Here is a 19,485-nt window from a genome sequence, read left to right as displayed (position 1 = left end):
CACTGGGCATTTTGCCCACTTAAGGCAATCAAACTCCTGTCCCACAGAGAGAGAGCCTCTATAGCGAATTCAGGAATCATTGGTGCATGGAGTTCCAATTCTGAGAACCTCTTATTGAATCTTGTTGTTTCTTCCTGTGTCATAATACAGACGGAAATCGATGGCAAAATGGCTCTCAAAGGCTGGAGTAAAACACAACAAAAGGTCATCCACAGTTTTGTTGCCTCAGAGTTGGATGGTGCTCACGTAAGGATGACATTCCTCCAGGAATGTCTGGTCTCACCTGAATTGGAGCTGAGCCTGCTCACACACTGCTATCAGCAAAACCCAAGGACGAAAACCACAGGGCACCATTTTTAAGAAAAATACTTTCACCATCATTTTTGAAGTTGTCCTTTAAGCAAAACGTGAGACGACAAAGACGAGCGAGTTGCAGGTCAAGGTCATATCACGGGATCTCCAGGAGTACATGAAGAACCACAGCTGACAATCCCAAGCTCAGCAAGAAACTTGCTGTTGGTCGATCTTAAGGGGCAAGATGGTAACGAACTGGTAACACCACTGGCCAGAAATCTGGGACCTCAGGCGAATGATCTGGGAATGCGACTTTGAATCACATCATGGTGGATGGCAAAATTTAAACTCAAGAAAAAACCTGGTGCAAACCACTTACCTCCCATTGACTGCTGTATCTGTACATTCACGGAGGGAAGTCTCTCATCCTTACCTGGTCTGTGGGACTCCACAGATATGAGGCTGACCATTAACAGTACCTAGAAAATAATTTTGCCTACCTAGAATTTCTCACATCACACAAATAATAAAAAAAATCACCCATTATGCACAGATATGAACTCAACGAAACTCTGCGTGCACCTCTGAACATTTTGCCAGCAAGTAGAACAGGTGTTTTTTTCCATATACATATATATAATATATATTTAAATGTAATTTTACAGACCCACAAAAATATGTAAACTGAACATTACAACCAGCCAACTTGAAATGGATGGGAAAACAAGGAAAGAACCAAATTCCACAATCTCGCCACAGGAAGCAAGGATCTATTCAACTGGCAAACAGCAGGCAGTAGAGGTCCCTACAATCGTAGTCCACTTCATTTCCAAGGACCTGCCATACTTCATGCTTGACTCAATCTGGAACAGATGCAGAGAGGCTGGTTGCCAGAGAATATTCTTGGAGGGGCAGGGAGGGGGGGCTTTGTTTTTTTTAAAACCCTCTTCTTTCACGTGCACAGCACTATTCTGAGGCCCCGCCCCCCCATACCCTTAAGCAGCCCCTCCTTCGTGCCTTGTCCCTCTCCCACCAAGCCCCCCGCCCGCAGCCCCCCCGTCAAAACACAGTTCAGTATTGCCACGATGACGGCTCAGTTCAGAGTGGTACCCCAGTCCACGTTCTCCATGTCTCAAACAAAGGGGGACGTCGGGGGGTGGGGAGTGGAGGGAGGCAGAGTTGGGTCGGGTCGGGTCGGGGGAAGGGGGGGGGGGGGGGGTGCGACGGTGAGCATGGGGCTGTTGCCGAAACCAGACGTCTCAAAGTCAAGGGTGGTGTGTGTCGGGGTGGAAGTAGTAGTTGGGTGATGGTAGTGATGAGGAGTCACAGCCCACCGACGCCTCTCAGTCGATCCGCGTCTTGGTCCTGTTACGGCCCAGGGGGCTGACATCATCTGCAAAGCCTTCAAACCCGCTCTCAGAGCACAGCGAGCCGTTATCAGAGTTGGACACGCCATTGTTGATCTCTGCAACACAAGGAGAGAGAGGTCGTCAGTGTCAGCCCATCACTCAGCTTATTTAGGCAAGCAGGACAGTCAACAAATACCGGCCTCTCACCAGTGACATCCACATCCCATAAAAGGATCAGAAATTCCTTCCAACCTCTATATGTGTCAAAGTTTCTCTCCAATCCATCGATACTCAATCATAAAGAGGACAGAGTTCCATTTGCTCACCAGTCAATCGGGTGCCATGTTGTGTCTGTACTTCTCACTGGGGAAATTCCAGGTTCTAATCTTATCTGCCTCAAATATGCATGATAACACCGAACTAGCTGTTTGAAAATATCTATACTTGGCAATCATTGGGTAAAGACTAATCCTAGCTTAAATCCCTTTATAGTTTTACACGCCAGTTAGGATCTCGAAGGCACTGCCTGGGGCAAGGTTCAGTTGAAGCATTCAATCAGCTTTGAATGATTATTTGGATAGAAATGGTGTGCAGGGATATGGAAAAAAAAGGCAGGAGATTGGCACATGGGATTGATGTTCGTTTGAAGACCTGATGCAGGCATGGTCGGCCAAATGACCTCCTCCTGTACCGTAACAATTCTATCACCTCGACCAGGTCTCCGAACCTGCTCTTTGTCAGAGAAAAAGAAGAGGTTCAACTTGTTCAATATTTCCTCTCAAGACATTTTTCTCCATCTTTTCCTCAGATTCTCCAATACTTCTGTTTGTTCTGGAGGTCACAACTGCACACAGTACTATCACTAGAACCTCAAAAACGTAGCAAGAATGTAACGCTATCCCCTAATTGACCTCTCAGTACCATCTCCAGCACATCCCTCACCTTCCTGGAACTTTCAGTCTCCACCTCGGGCAACCAGCTTGTAACTGATGTCCATTTCAAGCCCACCAACTCCCACAGCTACCTAGAATACACCTCCTCCCACCCACCCTCCTGCAAAAATTCCATGCCCTATTCCCAATTCCTCCGCCTCCGCCGCATCTGCTCCCAGGATGAGGCATTTCACTCCCGCACATCTCAGATGTCCAAGTTCTTCAAGGACCGTAATTTTCCCCCCCACAGTGGTCGAGAACGCCCTTGACCGCGTCTCCCGCATTTCCCGCAACACATACCTCACACCCCGCCCCCGTCACAACCACCCAAAGAGGATCCCCCTCGTTCTCACACACCACCCCACCAACCTCCAGATACAACGCATCATCCTCCGACACTTCCGCCATCTACAATCTGACCCCACCACCCAAGACATTTTTCCATCCCCACCCTTGTCTGCTTTCCGGAAAGACCACTCTCTCCATGACTCCCTTGTTCGCTCCACACTGCCCTCCAACCCCACCACACCCGGCACCTTCCCCTGCAACTGCAGGAAATGCTACACTTGCCCCAACACCTCCTCCTTCACCCCTATCCCAGGCCCCAAGATGACTTTCCATATTAAGCAGAGGTTCACCTGCACATCTGCCAATGTGATATACTGCATCCACTGTACCCAGTGTGGCTTCCTCTACATTGGGGAAACCAAGCGGAGACTTGGGGACTGCTTTGCAGAACACCTCCGCTCGGTTCGCAATAAACAACTGCACCTCCCAGTCGCAAACCATTTCCACTCCCTCTCCCATTCTTTAGATGGTATGTCCATCATGGGCCTCCTGCAGTGCCACAATGATGCCACCCGAAGGTTGCAGGAACAGCAACTCATATTCCGCCTGGGAACCCTGCAGCCTAATGGTATCAATGTGGACTTCACCAGCTTCAAAATCTCCCCTTCCCCCATCGCATCCCAAAACCAGCCCAGTTCGTCCCCTCCCCCCACTGCACCACACAACCAGCCCAGCTCTTCCCCTCCACCCACTGTATCCCAAAACCAGTCCAGCCTGTCTCTGCCTCCCTAACCGGTTCTTCCTCTCACCCATCCCTTCCTCCCACCCCAAGCCGCACCCCCCGCTACCTACTAACCTCATCCCACCTCCTTGACCTGTCCGTCTTCCCTGGACTGACCTATCCCCTCCCTACCTCCCCACCTATACTCTCCTCTCTACCTATCTTCTGTTCTCTCCATCTTCGGTCCGCCTCCCCCTCTCTCCCTATTTATTCCAGTTCCCTCCCCCCATCCCCCTCTCTGATGAAGGGTCTAGGCCCGAAACGTCAGCTTTTGTGCTCCTGAGATGCTGCTGGGCCTGCTGTGTTCGTCCAGCCTCACATTTTATTATCCCTAATTGTGTACCAGTTTTGTTTGAAATAAAAATTCATCGATTACCATAACCTTATCAACCTGTGTTAGTTGTTGTTTATGGTTTAAATATCCATTCTCCAATTTCAGTCCCTTTGTCTAACGTAGATTCAAATCTTCCAAGAAATAACTTAAGACATCAATCTTCCTCATAAAACAAAGAGCGAGAAAAGGTGCTAATTGTGTCCCATTTGCTGTGTATGCACCCACTCTATAATCTGTCTCTCTTTCAGCTCTTACTATGAGTCAACACCATACTGGTTAATCATTCCTGTGTAACAACCAGCAGTTTGGAATTTGGTGGGGTGCCTCAGAGACAGATACTTTTCTCTCATACTCACTTCACCTTTGCTTAAGGCTAGGTTACCCATTGAGGTTATCCTGTATATTGAGCCAATCTTCTACCTCTTTAGTGCCTCCCACACTTTTGGCACTATCAGCAAATTGCAATATCATGCTTCTAACTGAAATTCACTTCTGGTCAGTTGGAAAGTCTCAGTTTCTGACTTTACAAAGTTTGTTTATTGGACGTGGGAATCGCTGCCTATTTATTGCCCACCCCTAGTAGCCCTTAAGTGGTGGTGAGCTGCCTTCTTGAACTACTGTAGTCCATGTGCTGTAGTTAGGCCCATATTGAGGGGATCGTGCAGGGGATGGTATTCCCATACATCTGCTGCCCTTGTCCTTTGAGATGGAAGTGGTTGTGGGTTTGGAAGGTGCTGTCAAAGAAGGTTTGCTGGACTTCTGAAGTGCATCTTGTAGATAGTCGCAGCCATGTGTACTAAGTGTCGGTGGTGGAGGGAATGAGTGTTAGTGGATGTGGAGCTAGTCAAGTGGGCTGCTTTGTCCTGGGGATGGAGTCAAGTTTCTTGAATGCTGTTGCCTCATCCAGGCAAGTGGGGGATATTCCTTCACATTCCTGGCTGTGCCTTGTCGATGATGGACAAGAACGAGGAAGACAGGAGTTGAATTACTCGCTGCTGTATTCCTAGCCTCTGGCCTTCCCTTGTAGCCACTGTGTTTACGTGCTAAATCCACGTCAGCTCCTGGTCAATGGTAACCCCACTGATGTTAGTGGTAACACACTCAGTAATGGTTGCCTGTTTGAATGTCACAGGACGATGGTGAGAGACCCTCTTTATTGGAGGGGGTCATTGTCTGGCACTTGCATGGCAAAAATATTATTTCTATTTTATGTACAGCCTTCTCTGCCATTCAATCAGATTATGGCTGATCTGGTGGAGGGGACAGGGGGCCAGCTGGGGGGGACTTTTGCCTCTGAACATTCAAGTCCTGCTCTTGTGTTTGGTCCCATCACTGCTGACACTGGAGTGCAGTACTGATGGAGTGCTGTCCTCCCAGAACAAGTTGCTATCATCCTGCCTTGCAGATCTACTGAATGGCAACACCACTGTTGAGGGCACCCACCAAAGGCCTTAATCCCAGACTACAGGTGAATGATGGTGGCAGGGAGTGGATACGGTGTTGTCAGGAGGGAAATCACTGTGGAGGTTGTTTGCCACAAAAGGGTAGGGGTGGTTCCCAGTTCCCATCCTAATTTTGGGTATATTGATTAGGCACTGAATGCCTTTGATCAAGACAGAACCTCCCCACTCCTCTTTTCCACTCTTCAGAGCCCACAAGCAACCTTGCTTGTCAAGTGTGCCTCAAGCACCCAGCAGGCTGGCCTGTTAGAAGCCAACATCACGGCCATAACACACCACTGATGACAGGGCATCTAAACAAACTCAAGAGTCAGCCTTGTGCCCTTCACTGGAAAGAAGTCCCCACCCTCTGGATCTGTCAATTAGTGGCAGAGCTGGGATAATGGGAACTGTATATGCTGCGGAATCCAAGATAACAAAGTGTGAAGCTGGACGAACACAGCAGGCCAAGCAGCATCTCAGGAGCACAAAAGCTGACGTTTCGGGCCTAGACCTTTCATCACCCTTTTTCCTGATGAAGGGTCTAGGTCCGAAACATCAGCTTTTGTGCTCCTGAGATGCTGCTTGGCCTGCTGTGTTCATCCAGCTTCACACTTTGTTATCTTGGGTAGTGGGCACTGCTGTTTTAGGATTTTGAACTGGGCGTTTTTGGCAACTCAGGGGGAGGGGGTCAAGAGTGTTTAGAGGGTGCTGCCTGCCTGTTTGCTGTAGATTTTATAGAACTCATGCCAAAAATCAGATGAGTCCTCCCCAGCATCCAGGTACCCGAAGCAGAGTGATATTTTACTCAAAACATTCTCTCTCCACAGATGCTGCCAGACCTACTGAGTTTCTCCAGCTTTCTGCATTTTTTAATTTCTGCCCAATACTTATCCCTTAACAAACATTACTAACAGAACAGTTAATCACATTCTGCACAGCAAACTCCAACAAAAAGCAATGTGGTGGCTCAAATTCTGACATTATCATAGCGACTAAGTTTCATAAGTATTACCTTTGCTGTAAAAATGTTGGTATTTACAGGGTCCTACATAACTACAAGTTCTTGCAGCCAACGGAGCAAACCAACCCTTCTTAGGTACGTAGAAGCCACTGGACAATCCAGGGACTCTGTCTAGGCTTGCATGGCCTTATGGTTCTCTATCGATGAGTATTCCTGTGACTAACCTCTCACGTTCATGAATCATTCATTGCCTTTTCAATTCCACGCCTGCATGAGCATGGCGAGTGAAGGTCATAATAAGAACAACATGTACTTAGGTATAGGGTCTCGGCCTGAAATGTCAGCTTTCCTGCTCCTGTGACGCAGCTTGGCCTGCTTTGCTCATCCAGCTCTACACCATGTTACCTCTGCATTTAGATATCTCTACCATCATAGTAATGTGAGCAATGCAAGGGGTTTTTCAGAATGGTGATCAAAGAGGTAAAGGTTAAGTATCAAAGATGTTGTGTGTGGTAGAGAGGTTCCACGAAGCATACTAGAGCTTGGGACAAAAAGCAAGAGATCTGCAAATGCTGCAAATCTGAAACAAAAAATGGAAAAAGTACCAAATGTATTTATGCAACCGTGCCAACCACAGAGATAGAAGCAGAGCTAATGGCCAGTGTTTAACGCAGGAGACGGACCTGACCCTTCACCGGACAGTCAGTGAGAGGAAACTTGGTGGGGTGCAATGGTCTAGTGGTATTGTCATTGGACAATTAATCCAAAGACCCCAGTGATGTCCTGGAGACCCAGGTTTGAATCCCCTCATAGCAGACAGTAGAATTTGAAATCAATGAAAAAAGAAAATCTTGAATTAAAGAGTCTAATGATGACCATGTACATTGTCAAGGAAAGATCCATCAATATACCCAAAATTGGGATGGAAACTGGGAACCACCCTACCCTTTGTGGCAAACAACCTCCACAGCGATTTCCCTCCCGATCGTATCCACTCCCTCCCACCGTCATTCACCTGTAGTCTGGGATTAAGGCCTTCAGTGGGTGCCCTCAACAGCAGTGTTGCCATGTCCTTTAGGAGGTAAACTGCCATCCTTGCCTGGTCTGGCCTGGCCTTCATGTCACTCCAGACCCACAGCAATGTGGTTGGCTCTTGAACTGTCCTCTGGCCAATAAATGCTGGCCTGACCAGTGATATCTCCAGGTTTTAAAAAAATCCACCTCACTTGAGAAGATGCTCAGTGTTATGGGTCTCTCAGGCCTGTGGAGGTCCTTGCAGCCAATATCCAGGAGCCCTGGAAGAGGGGGTTTGCCAACCATTGGCCACAGGCTCAAACTGAATGGCAGCACCATGGGAGCCAGTCCCATGATGACCTGACCCTAGGCAGAGGACCATTCCTGGATTGCCAGGCCACAGGTGAGTGACGGTTGCTGGGTGGTAGTGGTAGTGGAGGAAGGAGTCGGGGGCGTTACAGTAGCGGGGGACGCACTCCCTTCTCAAAACTGCGCCATTGAAACAGAAATCTTGATCTCTGCTGGCCACGCCTTCTACTGCAAGCCCTGGCTCCTCCTCCTTTAAAAACCCTGCTCAATGCCCACTTCTTTGACCAAGCATTTGGTTTCTTTTAAATCTAATGCCTCCTTCTATGGCTCAGGATCAAATTTTGTCTGATGGTGGCATGGGGCATTCTGCAATCATAAAGGTACTATCTAAATGCAAGTTGCTTTTCTACCTTTCTGCAAAGTATGGAACTTGACCTTGCAATGAATACAATTGCTGTGTTATACTGGGTGATACAGTACACAAGGTGGAGTACTGACAGGATATTGGGACAACTCACCCCCAAACTGAGCCATCTGATCTCTGCAGCCCACCTCACCAACATTCAGGTCTCCTATTTCTCACCCTATTGCAATATTCCTAGATTTTCTCAATACCTCCAAAAATATGTCAACATCTTCCTCGAATATACTCAGAGCATCTCGAGCACTCTGAAGGATAGAATTCCAAAAGTTTTGAAGTGAAGGCATTTCCCAAAACTCCACTCAAATCACTGATGTTTTACATAGAAAAGACAGCACAGTACAGGCCCTTCAGCCTACGATGTTACGCCAACCTATTATCCTACTAAGATCCATCGACCCTGCATACCCTACATTTTAGTATCGTCCATGTGCCTATCCAAGCGTTGCTTGAAAGTTTCAAGCATCTGACTCCATTACCACTGCTAACAGTGCATTCCACACACCCACCATTCGGTGCGAAGAACCGACTTCTGACATCTCCCAATCACCTTAAAATTATGCCCGCTCGTAATAGTCATTTCTGCCCTGGGGGAAAAAAAAGTCTGAGTATCCACTCTATCTATGCTTACCATCTTGTAAACTTGAGACTATGACTCTTGCTTTCTCCTGAGACTACTACTCTTAGATCTAGATCCTCCAGCTGAAGCAAGCAGCCTTGAAGGGCACGTGATCTTTGGACTCCATTCCAATCCCATAACAAAAACGACCTGACAATTCTAATCTTGGATCCTATGTGTGGTCTTAAATGGAGGCGCCCCTTACCCACAATCCTTAGCATATGTGAAACCATTCTATTTTGAAATGGACCTCATTCAAAGGGCAAGATTTCTAATGACTACAGAACAATTCCCTCCATATTAAACGATCAGCCTATACAACAAGCCTAACTCTGGTATAAGACTGAAACCCATTATGCTAGAAAGCCAATAAGTACAAACCATCAGAGTCAAGCTCACTGCAATTTTGGATGAATTTTTCTTTAATTCATTCATGCAATGTGGGTGTCACTGACATGGGCAGCATTTATTGTCAATCTCTAAGTGTCCTCAAAAAGTTGGTGATGAGCCGTCATTCTGAACAGCTGTAGGGACACCCAAATTATCCTCATCTTGCGTCCTATCCTTTCCTACATAGAGGTTGCATAATCTTTTGGAGCACGGCCTTTTACCAATAACTGTGGGGGGTGTGGGGGGGGGGGGGGGCGGTGTGGGTGGGTGGGTTGGATGCTGAATAAAATAGCCACCCTTTCTGATCCCACTTCCCAGCACCTGCTCTGTAGTCTTACAGGTTCCAGCTCTTCAGGGACAGCTCTGGGTTCCTTTTTGAACGAGTTGATGCTTTCCACCCCAACCCCCAAACTCAGCGACAAATTGCAGACACCCACTGCCCTCTGGGCGAGAAGGCCATTCCTCATGTCGCCTCTAATCCATTTATCGATCACCCTCATTCTCTGCCCTCTGCTAACTGACCTCTCCTTTAGGGGAAAAACAGGTCCTCCCCATTCACTCTATCCAAGCCCCTCATTATTTTGTACACCTCAATTAGAGGCAGCCCTCAGCTTCCTTTGGTCTAAGGAAAATAATCCAAGCCTGTCCAATCTCTCCTCATAGCCGCAGTTTTCAAGCCTCGGTAACATTCCTGTAAATCCCCTCTATCTCGAGCAATTGTACATTTCCTATCATGTGCTGACCACAAAACTCCACATAAAACTTCTGCTGCCTTTTTGGGAATTATATCTGCTGATCTGGGGCTGACATATGACTCCACACCCACAGCAATGAGGTTGCCTCTTAGTCGTCCTCCAAAATTTCCCAAGTGAGTTTGAGGGGGAAAACGAGGGAGAAGCAGCAAATGCTGACCTTTCAGAGTGACACCCAAACCCCATGAAAGAACAAAGGAAGCTCTCACACTCACACGCGTGCACGCTCTGTAAGCTGTCTCACGACTAAGGAAATAGTCATTCTCACCTTGATCACTTAAAGATGCAAGCAGGGTTGCATCGTACCTGCAAAAATGAGTTTTTCTTTCATTATGTTTACATCCTTGCTCGATCTGCGGACTGCTGCGCTCAGCATAATCTGCTCGGGGTTATAGGTCCTCAAGGTACCCAGTCGCCATCTGTAATGTGGAAGTACAGTTTTATTTACAAAGCAATACACTGTCCCATGCCAGTGATCATTTTGGTAACGTTGGAGGAAATCTGACTAACAATCTCAAATTGCAGAGTTTGGCCGCCAGCCCCCAACTCCCCACCCCCTCCCCAAGGGGAGTAGGCAAGGGAAGGAAGGTGGTTCGATCTTACTTTAACCCCCCTGGCAGTCTCTGCAGAACAGCCAACCTTGGGTTTGCTCAATTGCTGTGTCTTGTCCAGAAAGGCCGACCAAAATCAGGAGCTCAAAAGGTTCTGAGGAAGGGTCATGCAATCTGAAATTTTATGTCTGATTTCTCTCTGCAGATGCTGCCAGACCTGCTGAGCTTTTCCAGCAACTTCTGTTTTTGTCACCAAAAATCAGAAGTTCACCACATCAAAGTTACAGCAGGGAATCTGGTCTCATCCATTGATGAGAGGGGAACCCAGCCTACCATCAAACTAGGAAGCTGAAGCTCCTCCTAGGCCTCATCTAGATTTGCAATAATGTAAGAAAAACTCACTGAAAGCACTTCAGCGACTGGTATCCCATCACCAATTTATTTACAAATTCATAGCCTTTGACAACAGCGCTGACTCGCACTGAGTCAGGCATTCCAGGGGTTCAATATCCCTGATGTTTGCCCTTTTATGTCAGCCAAGGGTCCCTGGTTGGGGCTGTTAATCTGGTGCAATCAGGGAACTCATATTCTACGAGGTCCAGCTTGCTGGCCTCATGACAATGACTACACTCTCAAAGTGAAAAATACCTTAGGACAGAAAAAGACGTACATTTCACTCTAAGAATCAAATTACCATCTTCATTGATAACACAACGTGTATTTATATAGCACATTTAATATAGTGAAATGTGAACATTGCTGAAATAAAGGCATGTTTTTTCTCAAAGATTTTTACCTTCCACTCATCAGTATATTCACAAGAATGTCAAAGTAGAGGGGAATGCACTTGAAACTACGTACGTTAATATATAGGTTCCTTTGTTCTTTACAGATGGAAAGGATATTCATTCCCACTGCACCTGTTTCAACTCAACAAGACAGGCACAGACATTCTCCAGTGTATTCATGAGGGCAACTGACCAACTGAAGTCAACATGTCTCGTTTAAAATTTAATCAAACTTGGCTGACTCCATAAGGACATAGGAGCAGAATTTGGTAATTGGCCCATCAAATCTGCTCTACTGTTTAATCATGGCTGATAGCCTTCTTAACCCCATTCTCCTGCCTTTTCCCCGTAGCCCTTGATCCACCAATCAAGAACCAGTAGCATTCCAGAATCAGAGATTGCACATTTGAGTCAGAGATGAAGAATTTTTTCTGTTAGAGGGCAGCGAATCGGTAGAATTTTAAAAAAAAACTCAGAAGGCTCTTGAGGTTGGGTTATTAAGCCCATTCAAGGCTGAGATAGATAGATTTTTTTCTTCAGTAAGTGAATCAAGGGAAAAGACAGAAGAGTGGAGTTAAGGGTTATCAGATCAACTACGATCTCGCTAAATGGTGGAGCGGAAACGATGAGTCAGATGACCTACTTTTGTCTAATGGCAGTTAACCAACTGGTGATGGGCATAAATGTTGGCCCAGCCAGCAACGCCCACATCCCATAAATAAATTTTAAAAAGTCAATCACCACCTTAATGCTGCATTCTCTACAAATTCCCAGCCAATCAGCACACACTTCTCAGGCTGTACAGACGCTGTTAATTGGTATTCTTGCAAAGCATCCTGATAAGTGGAAGATGAACAGCTCCCATGGCACACACCATTTTTTTTTCAGCAATTCTCACATTACGTAGTACCAAATGACCATTTGTAATGAAATGTCCCAAGACACATGACAGCAGCATTACAAAACCAAGTAATGCACAGAGTCACACAAGGAGATATTTGACCAAGACCACCAATAGATTTTCCAAAACTGCAAATTTTAAGAAGCATCTCAGAGGAGAGATATGAAGAAGGAATTACAGATCCAAGGGAGCTGAGGGCCCAGCCACTTGGGAGGGGATTAATATCAGGGATGAACACAACGCTGGAGGCAGGGAAACACAAGGAAATGCAAAAGCATTAAAGGGCTCCTGGGCAATTGCAAAGTGCCCACTAGCAAAAAAAAAACTCCACTTCACTTTGTTCATTCATCAGGATTGTAAAGCTGGTTCAGGACAATCAAAATTATAACACGCACTTCCTTTAGTTTCCAGAAACTGGGCATGTAACATTTAACCAGTGTTCTGTTTCTTCTCAGTCATGTTACTGAGAATGTTTTCTACAATTTAATTTCGCTACTGGTGTCAACTTATTTAAAATTAAAGGGACAGATCACAGAGACCAAGGTCTAGATTGAATCTTGAAAAATGGTGAGAAGATGCATCCAAAATTTTTTCTTTTTTTAAAAATTTTAAAAATTTAGAACAATGAATCTGGAATTAGGAGTTGAATGACAAGCTTTAGTCCATTGACAGGGACAAACCCATCTTGTTCATATACATCCTTTGGGGAAGGAAGCTGCTCACTAGAGTGGTGAGAGTCTGGAATGTACTGTCTGAGAGTGTGGGGGGGTGGAGGGTCACTCAAGGGGTTAGGGTCTGGAATGTACTGTCTGAACGCGTGGGGGATGCAGGTTCACTCAAGGCTTTCCAAAGGGAATTAGACTGTTACTTGAAAAGAACTATGTGCAGGGGTGTGGGCAGAAGGTGGGAAAACGGCACTTGCTCAGCTGAACAGCCAGTGCAGGCATGATGGGCCTAATGGCCACATGCTGTGCTGTCACTGCCCTACAAATTGTCTGACTGTTGGGTGAGGTGGGGTGGGTGAGAAGTTGGTGTGCTGCAGAGATTTGGGTGGGCATGCGGGTGGGGCTGGAAGGTCCTGATGATGCAACCTGGAATGCAGCCAATCAACGATGCCAGGAGCCACGGTTGCTGTACAACCTGTTGCTAGGAGACACAAGAAATGAGCTTGGCTGCAGGTAGTCTCATATCCCAAGCCCTCTCCAGGGAGAGAGATAATGGGCCAGCGTCCAAGGAACAAGCTACAAATTCAGAGCTTTAACTGGGAAATCACGTGAGTTTAGATTCATCCTGGACCTTAAACACTCCTTTCAGAGGAAAAAGACTTGGCCGACTCCCCAGTACCAAACTGATAAAAGGCACAATTAAATACAAACACACAGAGAGACCTTGCACACACTCTGCAAGAGATAGCACGAACTGCCGATGCTGGAGTCAGAGATAACACAGCGTAGAGCTGGAGGAACACAGTGGACCAGGCAGCAGAGGAGCAGGACATTTCAGGTCAGGACCTTCTTCAGAAGACTGCAAGACTGGTTTAGTAACAACTTTCACTGATACAGCACCATTGATGTAACAAAAAGATCCCACTGTTCCATTATCATGCATTGAACCAGGTAGATTAGGTCAAGTTACCTTAACTAGATCAAAGAATTCAGTTTTAAGGAGTGGACAATTAGAGGTATGGAGAGATATCAGGTTATCAACGTGTAGAATAGGGTCTGGCCAGGCAAGGTACAACCATCAACAGTGAGGTGTTAAGGTCAGGGAAACCGAATAGTGCAGATATAGGAAGTGCGAGCATCTCTCAGCCCGGAAGACAGCTTGGCAAGAACAAGAGCTGAGGCGACGGATGTGTTGAACCATCAACCATGAGACACAGCAGAAATAGGCCATTCAGCCCATTAAGTCTGCTCTGCCATTCAATGAGGTCACAGCCAATCCAGTAAGCTTTAGCTACATTCAAGAAGAAGTTTGAAGCATTCTGGAAGGAATGAATGGAATCTGGAGGGCAAGACTGCAAGATTTATTTGGAATAACTGGAACTAAATGTGATTCACCAGCACAGAACATTTGGCTCTGTGCTGTAAATTGTATATAAAATAAAGTTTTCATTCAGCCCCAGGGGATGCTGGCTGTATTGATAATTTGGCCAACTTCAACATAACACCAGATACTAGGGCTGGGAATTTTGTGATCCAGCTTGTGGGTGGGAGGTGGTGGTGAGAAAAGATAGTACCAGGTAACCTATCAAGCATGGCACCTAACCCACAAAAGGAATGATGGCCCATTCATTCTGAGGACCAGCAGCTCAACAATGCCACCAGAAGCATGATCATTGCTGCAGCTGCAGCATAGGAACAGCATCCATTGATGAATATCTGCCCTCAAGACATGTGGGCCAAGTAAGATATGCCCCACCAAGGATGGAAGGGAGGCGGTGGGGTTATTGATGACGGCAGGCACCAGAAAGCAGGTTCCCCTGCCCTGACCCCCACCAAAGGGTCTTGACTGCCGACCAGGAATCACTCTCCCAATACAGCACCATGGGATTGGAGGGGAGAAGGGAATAGTGGTTCTGAATTGGCCAGCTTTCCCTCCACATGCAGGGCATTGGAATGCCACACAGCACTTTCCCACACCATTTCGCCAGCCTTCTTGCTTTCCAGCCCATTCCTGGGTGACCATACAAACTCCCACCGGCATGTCCAATGGGCCAGGATTTTTGGATATGTTCTGGTGACGAGTTGTGGTCCACTTCCCTTCAGTGACAGTGTCAGCTAGCTCATGGTATTCCTGAGCTTTAGTTCACAGTCAACCAGCTTTCTTCACTTGCAGCATACTCATCCAATGACAGAAAGCAAGGAAATGGCAAAGACAGAGAGGGCTGCCCCAAACTACTCCAATTACCCCTGGAGTAACAGAAACAGAGAGATTTAATCTTTTTGTTACGTACACAAGGATATGAAGTGTTACAGAACCAAGATGAAGTTCAGGTACAACTTGGCAATAACGTAACTGAGGGCTAGAATGAGTTCAAGAGGCTGAATGGCCTCCTCTGGATCCTAACTGAACATTGGAATGATTTTATTTCCCTTGTGTGCGCAGTATTCCGGGCATCAAAAGCTACCCCAGTGTAGCAGACACAACACAAACTTGGGGTGCTATTACAGCATTACAGGAACAAGCAAACACATTACACTCTTGTGTAAAATGCTATCACGGAGATCATCTGCTCTGTGACAATTGGTTCAGGCTGAGAAGGAAAAACACAAATTATTGTCCTCAGACCCACAACGTCAATAGACAGTCAATCATTTATCCCTGCCCCCTCGAGAAGATGGTGGTGAGCTGCCTTCTTGAACCGCTGTAGTCCATGTGCTGGAGGTAGACCCACAATGCATTTAGGGAGGGAATTCCAGGATTTTGACTCAGTGACACCGAAGGAGTGGCAATGTATTTCCAAGCCAGGATGGCGTAGATGTGTAAAATGCTGACCAAGCCACTAAAAGCCAGATCAAATTGGGAAAAAAAACCTGCAGGTCCATAAGTCTTACCTGCCTCCTCACACATACATGCAAATATCTTCTATTATCGAGCAAACCAAGCATGATAGCAGCAATGTCCTGGGACGTTCCATTTAGATAGGGCCCATCAACATCAATGGGCAAGTTCTAAAGAAGGGTGGCCGGCTCAGAAACATTAACCATGTTTCTCTCTCCACAGATGGTGCCAGACCTGCTGAGTTTCACTTCTGGTTTTTCTGTTTCAAAGGAGTAAGGGAATCCCTCCTAGTGGAGGTGGGAGATGCCTGTTAAATGGGAGAATTGAAAACGAGCTCTCATTCCCAAAAACTATTACCTCCCCTTGCCAATCAACGAGACCACCATTGGCATTGGTGTGGAAGATCAAACAGGAGACGTTGATAGATCCTTGCTCATGAGCTGGGGGCTCAGGAAGCCTCAACATCCTCAGTTGTTTCATTGATCAACAAGGGAAACACAAAGTGTTTGGGGGAAACCAGGCAAGATAATGGAGATAAGGCCACATTGGCTGAATACACTCAATGGCCTAATGCCACTCCTGTTCCTTATATCTTTATGGCAGGTGTGGGCTCTAGTCTGGCACTGCTCAGTCCCAGAGCCACTGAATGATTTTCACCATTACATAACAGAACTCCATTTGAACTCTACCTCTTAGGGTCTGGGATGCACTGCGTTGAAATGTGGCGAGGGCAGCATTCAAGGAGGACACTGGATGTTTGTTTACATAGAAATGGTGCACAGGGACATGGGGAAAAGGCAAGTAAATGGCTATAAGCTGAAGAACCAGTGCAGGCACGATGGGCCAAATGTCATGTCCTGTGATTCTTCCAAGGGGACCAGTGCCCATGACAACTGGAGTCAGTAACCCCTGCAAGTATACTGCCAGAAGGCACGGCACAGTGATCACTGGCATGATACAGGAATGGGGATGTCTTGTTGCAATGGTATAGGGCCTTAAGTGAGTCAACATCTGGAGTACCGTGTGCAGTCCTGGGATGGTGGGACCAATAGGGTCAATTGGTACTGAAGAAGGGTCACTGGACCAGAAACGTTAACTCTGCTTTCTCTCCACAGACACTACCAGACCTGCTGACCTTTTCAGTTTGGACTATATTCACTGGAGTTCAGGAGAACGGGTTGGAGGGTCGGAGACTGGTTGGAGGAGGGTGGGTGTGATCTCAGAAACCTATCAAATTCTAACAGGACGAGGCAGGGTAACATTTAGGAAGGATGTTCCCAATGACCAGAGGGTCACAGTCTAAGAATACAGGGTAGGCCATTTAGGATTGAGATGACAGCTCATCCCGAGTAGAGTACAACTTCATCAGATAGTGGTTGAGCCAAAACACAACGTTTTCAAGGGGAAGAGACAGAGTCAGGGCTAAAAGGATCAAAGGCTATGGGAGAAAACAGGAACAGGGGACTGAGTTGGATGATCTACCACCATCATATAGAATGGCCTTGTCCCATTCCTAAGATTTCTGTTCCTATATTTCCATGTCCCTAAGGGAGAGAGTGAGGAAAAGATTCTCTGCAGTTTAGAAGCACAAAGGGCAACCTGACTGAAATGGATAGTTTTCTCAGGTCCTACATTATCAAGGTTTCAGAAGGAGATTTCCCACTGAACGCCTCTCCCTGGGCTGGAACATGGAGAATTGAGGAGCTTATTCTCAGAATAAGGTGTAGGTCATTTCAGACCAAGATAAGGAGTAATCTCTTCAAGGAGGATGGTGAACCTTGGAAATTCTCAACCCAGAGACTTGAAGATAGTGGCTCATTAAACATGTTAATTGAAAATAACACCATTAATCACAATCTCACCGTCAATCTGGGCATGCTGCTCATGTCAGAGTGGGGAGAAACCAGATTGGAATGAGGAGCAGGATTCCATACCTGACTCCCAACCCCTCCCCACCACCACAACCTCCCAATCCCTCATCCCCGCAACGCCCCAATACAGAGGAAGATCCTGAGGCCTATTCCCACCCAGCATCTCAGTAGCACAGGCAAGGGTAAGGGAGACAGGCTGCACTCTTAGGCCAGGAGTAAAGGGAGGAGGTCAGGAGAAGGGAGTCAGTGGGACGATGAGAGGAGGGGGAAGAGACAGAGGGACATGACAGGGAGGGGAGATGATCGAGGGGCCAGGGAGAGAAATCAGGAGCTGGAGGGACATGGGGGGGAGGTGGGGTGAAGGAGGGGGGATGGGATGGGATGGGATGGAATGGAATGGAAGAGGGCGGTGCAGACAGGCAGGTGGAATAGAGACTACAAAAGGAAGATGTGGTGGAGGAATGGTGAGTGAGATTTGGATGGGGCTAGGGAGTGAGGGGCAGGATCGGAAAGATGAGTACGGAGTTCTAAAGAAGGGGCAGTAGGGATGTGCTGGGACAAGCCCAAATTCACACGTTTCTTCGCTCTGACTGAGCCTCCCCCTAGTACAGTACAAAGGTCAAACTGAAAGCAATAGCATTACCTGATCAAGTGATAGCTGTGAAATGCCAGAATGCAGCAGAGAACGTGAGAGAGAGAACGCGAGAACAAACGAACGAGAGAGAGAGAGAGAGAGAGAGAGAGACAGAACGCGAGAGAACACGAGAGAGAGAGAGACAGAACACGAAAGAGAGAGAGAGAGAGATCGAGAGAGAGAGAGAGATCGAGAGCGAGAGAGAACGAGGGAGAGAGAGAACGAGGGAGAGAGAGAACGAGGGAGAGAGAGAACGAGGGAGAGAGAGAACGAGGGAGAGAGAGAACGAGGGAGAGAGAGAACGAGGGAGAGAAAGAACGAGGGAGAGAAAGAACGAGGGAGAGAAAGAACGAGGGAGAGAAAGAACGAGAGAGAGAAAGAACGAGAGAGAGAAAGAACGAGAGAGAGAGAGAAAGAGAACGAGAGAGCGAGAAAGAGAACGAGAGAGCGAGAAAGAGAACGAGAGAGCGAGAGAGAGAGCGAGAAAGAGAACGAGAGAGCGAGAAAGAGAACGAGAGAGCGAGTGAGCGGGAGAGAGACAGACAACGAGAGAGGGAGGGGAGGAAATAAAAGGAGGAAGAAAAAGAGCAGAGGAAGATAAACATCAGTGAAAAGCAGAAAAAGGGTGAAAGACACAATGAAAAGGGTGAATGCAGAGCAGGGGCATCGCTCAATATTTATGACATTTCCTTTGAACAAAATTCCAATCAGCTTTGTTTTTCCTGCATTTCAGATCAGGCCAATCAATCGCATTGTGCAAAAACAGCAGAGAGAAGTTCATGGATTGAATGATACCCCCGAGTCTTAATGTAAAGATGCATTCAAGAACCGAAACTGTTCCATAGCATTGTCCCACCCAAAATACCACCTCAAAATCATGCCCCCCCACCCCCCACCGACACCCGAACCCCACCCCCCCCCCTCCACCCCAGCTCTAACTGCACCTGATTCAGGATCTCTGGCTTGATATTGGGTGTTGTGGGTCCAGACTGATCCAGGACTTGTGACCAGTTCCCACTCCTTTCTCCAGTTCACCAACGCAAAAGAGTAGGGAGTTGACATTTAGAAGTTGAGTTTTAAGGGGACTAAGAGTCTAATAGTTTTCCTTTCCCTGCTCTGGCCTACCCCCATCTCCACCCACCAACAGTCCTGACCATGGCAACGGCCTACAAGGCTCTCCCAAACCCTGAGCCGCAGTGTGCAGGCCCAGTTTGAGGCTGGCCCTCCAGTGGACTTGGCCACTAACTTCCCTGGGTGAACACAAGGAGCAAGGCACCTATTGGCATTGTGCCCATGCAATGGGGAGGGGGGGGAAGAAAATGACTTGCTAATGCCCATGCAAGTACCAGG

At 47.1% G+C, this 19,485-nt stretch overlaps 1 protein-coding gene across 6 annotated transcripts in view; it reads right to left on the bottom strand.

The window, feature by feature from the left end:
* Window positions 1-391: 391 nt before the first annotated feature.
* The window catches only part of gdpd5b (glycerophosphodiester phosphodiesterase domain containing 5b), a 203,535-nt gene continuing 184,441 nt past the window's right edge, over window positions 392-19,485 (bottom strand). For 2 of the 6 annotated variants that reach the window (XM_048533552.2, XM_059646840.1), the window contains 3 exons: window positions 18,145-18,159; window positions 10,193-10,305; window positions 403-1,759 (listed from right to left, as the gene is read on the bottom strand). In XM_048533552.2, coding sequence (XP_048389509.1) covers window positions 1,638-1,759; window positions 10,193-10,305; window positions 18,145-18,159 — 250 coding nt within the window. In that variant the 3' untranslated portion in view covers window positions 403-1,637. Of the gene's footprint in view, window positions 1,760-10,154; window positions 10,306-18,144; window positions 18,160-19,485 lie in introns of all 6 variants that reach the window. The other 4 variants (XM_048533556.2, XM_048533551.2, XM_048533555.2 and 1 more) reach the window with 4 other exon arrangements.

Source organism: Stegostoma tigrinum, chromosome 6 (assembly GCF_030684315.1).
Source record: "Stegostoma tigrinum isolate sSteTig4 chromosome 6, sSteTig4.hap1, whole genome shotgun sequence".
In the NCBI taxonomy this organism is placed as follows: domain Eukaryota; kingdom Metazoa; phylum Chordata; class Chondrichthyes; order Orectolobiformes; family Stegostomatidae; genus Stegostoma; species Stegostoma tigrinum.
Note: the sequence above shows the minus strand (reverse complement) of the source record. Positions and strands in the feature narration are given on the sequence as shown.